We start from the raw sequence: 7,381 nt of genomic DNA, 5'->3' as shown, positions 1-7,381 counted from the left end.
TCTAAAGCATATTTTCATCTTCATCATGCTATTGGGATAAATCATTGCATCTTTTATTTACAACTTTACAATGGGAGTTTTGGATTTGGTGACAGTCATGAGTATCGAGGTAAAAGTAAGTTCTCTTCTAGCACAAATGTGCTTCTATACAATTGGCAAGCCTCAAATGTAAGAAAAATGATGATGTTGATCACCATTGTGAAGAAATCATCTTTTCACTATATCTCCATAGAATCAAAGCTTGATTCATATCATTGGCACATTGAGAGCACTCAGCCTCATTGCAATCGACAAAGTACTTCCCAGATAAAGCTTTGATGCTAGGGTGGGTTGCAACGTAACATATTGTAGCCGCTCCCTATAGAAAATGTGAGTTTGTGACATTAGGTGTTTAAAAAGTACAAAATCATTCAATCAATAAACTAATATTATTTCCAAAGATTCAACTAGCCCATTATCATATGTGTAGGATGTGGTAGTTCCAACTTAAGTGAATATCAATTGGAAAATTTAGTTGTTCAAAGGCTACAACATATCAAAGTACACATTAGAAGTCTTTGTGGCACATTATGCATGGGATTCCTTAACCCATTTGAATTTAACTCCCAATAATTAAATTATCAAAACTAACCTGAGGAATTGTTTTCATGAAAATCGAAGCTACTCTCAAGATCGTCTCTACAAAAAGCAATCATATTTTCTTTCAATAAATTATATATACTTTTAAAAAGATGCAAAGTCAATTAACTTATGTTGTAAAGCATGACGTACCTGTGATGATCCCTCCACGATCACGTGTAATGTTGGTCTTCACAATACCCGGGTGTACAGAGTTAGCTATTACATGGCCACCAGCTTCCTAAATAAGGACATGATGCAAAGTAAATGTTAGTTGTTAGCCTTAATGAGTCATAATCAAATACTTAAGTTGGATGCCATCTTCTTTGTATTTTTGCAAACCTTTAGTCTCCTTGAAAGCTCCTTAGCATGAAGGATGTTGGCAAGTTTGGATTGTGCATAGTTGATGGACTCCACATAGCTACGTCATCACCACATCCAAGGAGTAAGTGGGGATTTTTAAAAAGCCCTTTACTAGCAAATTTTGTAAAGATCTTATACACGTTTTGTACTTTTGTGGTTCTCAAACTAGCATACAAAATACTATGACGTAGCCTTTTTCCTCATCATGAAGTGCCCCCTTTATTAAACATGGACAAAGTTCTCTCTCCCTAAAGCTCTTTCTCATTTATTAGCCATGTCATGTCAAATATGTATTTAAATGAAGTCTAGAGGGTGTTTTGCATGCAACTTGATGACTTTTCAGGGTTGATTGGATCGATAGCTACACTATCGATAGGTTATAGCACGAGAAATGATCAAGGGTGTCCACTCCATAAAGCACTCTTCTCTTAGGCCCACTAAATTCTCACATTTATGTTCATATAGACATGATCAAATGAAGCTCCACCTTTTAAAAAAATAGGGTAAGTAAGACGAAAGATTGGCTTTTCAAGAGTAGAGGTTAGCATTTTTATGCATGCCAACTAAATAGGTAGGAGCTATTGTTTAAATGATCGATTATTGCTCCATGGATCTTTACTAGTTGATCTATATGATATTGCACCATTGCTTCGTATTGTGAGATAGAAAGCAAGAGTTGCTTGGGGATGTTACTAGTCTCATAAGCAAATCAAACAACTATTCACATGTTTTATTTCCTCTATGAAAGCTCAAGGATATGCATGACTAATCTACTATCAACTTTCCTAAAGCAAGTTTTATTTTTTGTTAGGATTCATAACATTGGGGAAAATTCAAAGGCACAATCTTTAAACAACAAAAACTTTCGTGTTTTAAGGAGACATTTGTAATGTGTACAAATGACATCTCATCACTTGCATGCATGATGGGAAGAGTAAGCCTTTATTATCACTAGGACAAAAAAAAAAGGTTGTATTGAATCTACCCTTTGCATCCTAAACATGAACAAGTTTGAATGAGAAGTTCTTAGTCCTCAACAACTCTTCATGCAAATTTGCTATGTTGATTTTAAGAGAACAAAATTAATCATCCATTTTGTGGACTTTTGGATGAAGGTACTGTGGTGGATATCTTTTGACTGTTTGCATCTGGTTTTGGTGTTTATGAAATTTGTCCATCCCAAACTTAAATTTGTAATAGATACGTACTTTTTTGGGAAAATGTAAAATTTATGAAAAAGTTTAGGAGGGTTAAAAACAAAGGTTGACTTGCATCAATAGTACAATTGATGCCTCAAAAGGAACAATTGCCTATGGCTTGCATAAAATTCCCAAGACGTTGGGCTCGGAACCACCTATGATGGTTTTTAAGGTTCTGCAACTATGAATAGTGACTAGCAAGAGGTTCATGAATGAAAGCTTTTGCAAGCTTTGCCATATGGTTATTGTTGTCCAAATGTATACAATTTGCATATGATTGAAGGTTAATGGGGCATAATCTTGGTTGCCAAGTTAGACATTACTTGTTCATGTCTTCCTTGGTGACATGGGTGAAAAATGCTCCTACAATGAGGGAATGTGTGCCTGTCAGATAGCTTTTCATCTCTTCAAGAGTTCCCCTGTGATCTTTTTCCTTGTCGTAGTGGTAGTGGCATCTCAGTCCCCCAATCCCTTCAAGAGTTCCCCTATGATATTTTTCCTTGTCGGAGTGGTAGTGGCATATCAGTCCCCCCATCCCCCTAAGCTAGCTAGTTCCCTCCTTAAGACGTGTGTAATGGCCAGATCGGTTTTCATGTGGATGTTAAGGCGTAATTGTTGATGGAAAAGCTAAGATGTAGGACTCAAAGGAATCATGGCAAATTGTAGTCTAATGAATTACAAAGAAGCACCTCGAGTTATGCTACGATATTTGTTAATAACAACAATAAGAGGTTTTTACAGCATCTCCCCTTCGAAGACAGAAGGTTAAACCGTTCGACAGTCAACTTACAAATCCTGGACGGCACTGTACTTTATGTTATTGGTTGCAGTGCACGTGCACGTGCATTTCTTTGTTTGTGGGATCGAATTGTTTATAGCTTTAATCGAGATTCCCTCATCAGGCAGGCAAACGGTAGACTCTAGAGTTTGCTACCGGACTGGTGCATGCCGGCCATGTGCCCACTCAGACAGAGAGACGCAGACACAGAGAGAGAGAGAGAGAGAGAGATTTGCTGCTTCTTTCTGTGTGTTGGGTCTGTCATCTGGATGATGGAAGGTTACCTGTGCCTGTCGTGGAGCCTGGTTAGGTCTATTCCATGGCCGCCCACCCACGAGTGCAGACACGACGACACATTCACAATCCTGCCCTGCTCCCCGCTCTCCTTCCCACTCTCCACCATCCTCTCCAGCAGCATGTCTGTCAGCAGAAAATGGCCTGCATAACCTTCCATCCATTAATACAAACACCACACATAACATAGCTTGCATTCACTCATCCCATCCAATCATTCTCACATCGCATACTTCACTAGTTCAAATCCTTGATTGTCCAATTCCACAGCTCATTTAATCACGCCTTTCGATCAATAACTTTCAAACCCAATTAAAGCCCAACTCTGAATCTTTATGAGAGATGGTCCGTCCTCTCTCCCCTTTAGATAGAATTCCCAATTATTCACCTAAATGATTGGTAGCAAAGGTCATCTCCAAGCCATCCTCCGACGTTCGGAATCTTTTGCAGAAGACACCAGCATTGTTGCTGCAAAAAAGGGCAATAAAACCAATAAGAACACACAATTTCCCACTCATGTCACTATATACAGCCAACATCAGGCGCAATATCACCCGATGCATCTAATGTCAATTGCAAGTCGATCAAATACTGGAGTGGTGTAACGGATGGGAAAATCGATTTCACATCTCATGTAAAGGGGATCTAATGCTAGCACCGGTGGAGGGTAGATTCCTATAATCTCATGCAAAGGGAGGGTCCATTTGAGCTTGAGAAGTTATGGAGGGTTCGTTAACGTACTACAAGAATGCTTAATACATGCAATGCTCAAGCGATATGTGCTTACATGAGGATGTGTAAGGGGAGGTTTAGGCTTAAGAACTGCACAACAAAGGATCTGACAGAAGAAAGGGAGCTGAGATCGAGCTTGAGGATGATGATGTTGCTGGCTTCGACGGAGGGACTGGTGGCGAGTATGGAGTCTTTGAGTGATTCAGCTGCCTTGAGATTTCTTGCTGGGATGATCACGCGAGCTCCCCTCTTGGCCAACACCCTGGCCACTTCAGCCCCAATACCAGAAGTAGCACCTGATTGCATTAGCACCACACACAAGCGCCACCCATCAGTCCATGGATTATAAGAGAATCTTAGCAAAGGCCTCTCTCAGCACACCATTCACAATTCCGGATGAAATCAGCTCAATCTTATTACACACGCCAATACAACTGGCCCGGGAAAGCATGGACATCTTCGGGTGCTACAGAAAAACTGAAACCTCTCAACACAGCACACTGATGCAGAAGGCAGCAATCTAGCAACCCATGTCAGCAAGGGTGATCAATTATGTCCATACCTGTGACAATAGCTGTTTTATCAGACAAGTCCAGCCCCTCTGTCACCTCCTCTGCTGTAGACTTGGAGCCAAAACCACTCCTCCCCAAAGAGCCCCTCAAATAATCTAAGATCAGCAATCCCATTTGCCTGTATATGAAGCAAAACTGACAGGGGGCACCCAATTGTCAGCTCAAGCTAAGATTAGCCAGAGCCTTTCTTGATTATGCCCTTGAGGAGAGGCTTATGAGGTAAATGGCATATAACTCTTGCCTAATGCAAGGGATACATATATATATATATACATAGAGCAGGAGAAATTCTTATAGCTCTCTGTCCTCCTCTCTCTGTGACATCACCATTATGTATGTACAGCTGAGAAAGCCCTCACCTCTGATTTACAAACAGGAGCCAGACGTTAAAGCTCATTCCGAAGGGATGTCTCGAATTGCAGTTGAATCTCTACTGTAGACCCCAGTCAATCCATCAATCAATCAGTCACTCAGCCCACAAAAACAGTAACTGATTGGGTGTGTTTGCATAAGCAAGGACATCAAAGCTGAGAGGGATCCTGAGTGTTTCCTTGTCTGCCAATGGCGCTTGTCTGCTTCCTCTTTCAGGGGGGCGCAAAGCGTCGGCCTACTAGCCTAGTCTCTTTTACTGTTTCTTTCTTTCTTTCTCTCTTCGACACTACGAGTCTAGTACTCCTCTCTCGTGTGCTGATACAGGAATGAACAACTATACCTATCTACCCATGTGTGTGTATATGTGTATGTACTTGAACGAGATATATATATATATATATATACCAATGTCATCATGCCACATGACCACACATCTCTATCTTTCTATAATAAGATATTAAGAGTCTAAGACAAGAAATACTCACATCAAAGCCTTAGGGATGCATGTGTGTGTGTAGGGGAGGGGAGTTCGGCTTCAAAAAAAAAATGTAAAATCCTCTATTGAGATGATAATTTATACATAAATTTAAAAAAAATTGGAACCTTGAACAATATTTATTTCTTTCTTCCAAAAAATTTGAGAAATTTTTTTCCCAACTTGGTAGAAGTTGAAGCAAATTAGTCTTTTTTTAGAAATTTGAATAATATTTGTTTCTTTCTTCCAAAACATTTGAGAAAGAATTTTCCCAACTTGGTAGAAGTTGAAGCAAATTAGTCTTTTCCTAAACCTTGAGGGAGGGACTTAAAATTTACTTTAAGATATAAAGAGTCTAAGATAATAAATACTGGCATCAAAGCCTTTAGAGGGTGTAGGCGTCAAGGGGCATCAAGAGGAGACAGGGGGGGATGTGGGAGACGTGGTAAGGGCTTTGTAGCTATACCATGGCATTGCTGCCAGAAACACTTATATAGGGAGTAGTAATGACTATGAGCCATGCTTGGTTTCCGCACTACTACATGTGATTCCCTGTACCTAATGGTGAATGAGGGTGTAGTCCTAGAATATTGTGCCTACGTTGTACCGTTTCTTTCATTGAATAATACAAGAGTATGCCTTACTCTTACATATCATGTTACATTTCTCTGTTGTGTTGAGTGAGTGATTGAGAGTAGGTGCATCACACTTGCTATTAGAGCTCAGGTTGCTAAGCTTGGGTGGCACTAGGACCTCAACCAAGGTGTGGCTTCAGGGGGGTGTTGGAGATGCAATCCACACTTGCTAGAGAAAACTAGCTCATTATCGGTACAATGGCAACGAGTCGAGACTAGATTTGAATCCTAGGCCAAATTGAGGAAGATTTCCATGATTGGATAGACCCAAGTTCATCCATCACCTTGAGGTTTTGGGGGCTAGATGGCTAGCCCAATTATGGGAAACTTTTGGTTAAATGCACACTAGTGTGAACAATATTCAAATGGGTGACCTCCCATGAAAGGGAGGTACAAGGGGCCCCCACCTAGTTTCTAACTTGGCATCGGAGCAACTCTTGCTCAGAGTGGAGTGCTCACGGAAGCAAAATAAGAGATCCACTACCCCGAGATCATGTCGTGATGACCCACATCGTGATGCCCCATGTTGCAACGCCCCACATCATATTGCCCCCATTGCGTCAACCCCAACACAAGTTAACATCTAAAGACGTGATGTGGCTTCCCCACGGCACAACCACCATCCGAAGGCAAAACACGGCTTCCTCGCATTGACAACACCATAGTCGAGGTGTGGCTTCTCGCAACAACATGGAGGACGACACGGAGAATGCACCCATCCCAATGGTTGAAGAGAGAAAGAAGAGCCAATGTCAAGAATGGAGAGAAGCTCAGGAGGAGAAACTCGCCTAGAGAGGCATTTGGAGGGCATGTCAGGTTTGTTGGACTCAATCTCGAGGAATATGCAAATGAAGGAAGAGGAAGAGGAAAAGAGAAGAAAGCTAAAAGTGGAGCAGGGTTACAGAGAGTGGGTGATGCAACAAGAAGAAGAAAAGAAACATAAACTGCAAGAAAAGGTGGATAGATTACTGAGAGGTTAGCTAGAGAGGAATCATCTAGGAGAGCTCAGGACACAAAGAAAGACAAGGAGAATGTAGTTGAACTAGGAAGCCAAAGGCAGGACAAGAAAAAAGACAAGAGGTATAACAATAAGGAGGAAGAGGAGAGTGATAGTTTAAAAGATGACTATGGCAAGTTCAAGATGCCCCAACCCAACAAGTACAAAGGAGAGACAGACATGTCGATTTTGAAGAAATGAATCATGGAGATAGATAGATACTTGAAGTATGCAAGGATTGCAGAAGAGAGGAACTCAAAGACTACGTCATCTCGAAGATGGAAAAATTTAAAGTTAGAGATGAGTGGAGAAATCTCAAGCAAATATAATAAAAGATGAAAGAGTA

At 40.8% G+C, this 7,381-nt stretch overlaps 1 protein-coding gene across 1 annotated transcript; it reads right to left on the bottom strand.

The window, feature by feature from the left end:
• On the bottom strand, nucleotides 1-5,273 carry LOC148015147 (short-chain dehydrogenase TIC 32 B, chloroplastic-like). The gene is made up of 8 exons (XM_087665056.1): nucleotides 4,547-5,273; nucleotides 4,040-4,280; nucleotides 3,641-3,720; nucleotides 3,243-3,396; nucleotides 961-1,039; nucleotides 772-859; nucleotides 632-678; nucleotides 1-358 (listed from the first exon to the last, which is right to left on the bottom strand). The coding sequence occupies exons 1-8, from the start codon at nucleotides 4,668-4,670 to the stop codon at nucleotides 191-193; spliced, it is 981 nt and encodes a 326-aa protein (XP_087521182.1). The 5' UTR covers nucleotides 4,671-5,273; the 3' UTR covers nucleotides 1-190.
• Nucleotides 5,274-7,381: the final 2,108 nt, after the last annotated feature.

Source organism: Lygodium microphyllum, chromosome 24, assembly GCF_053477565.2.
Source record: "Lygodium microphyllum isolate KBCC chromosome 24, Lygodium_microphyllum_v1.1.10, whole genome shotgun sequence".
Lineage (NCBI taxonomy): Eukaryota > Viridiplantae > Streptophyta > Polypodiopsida > Schizaeales > Lygodiaceae > Lygodium > Lygodium microphyllum.
The sequence above is the reverse complement of the archived record's forward strand: the minus strand, read 5'-3'. Positions and strand labels throughout refer to the sequence as shown.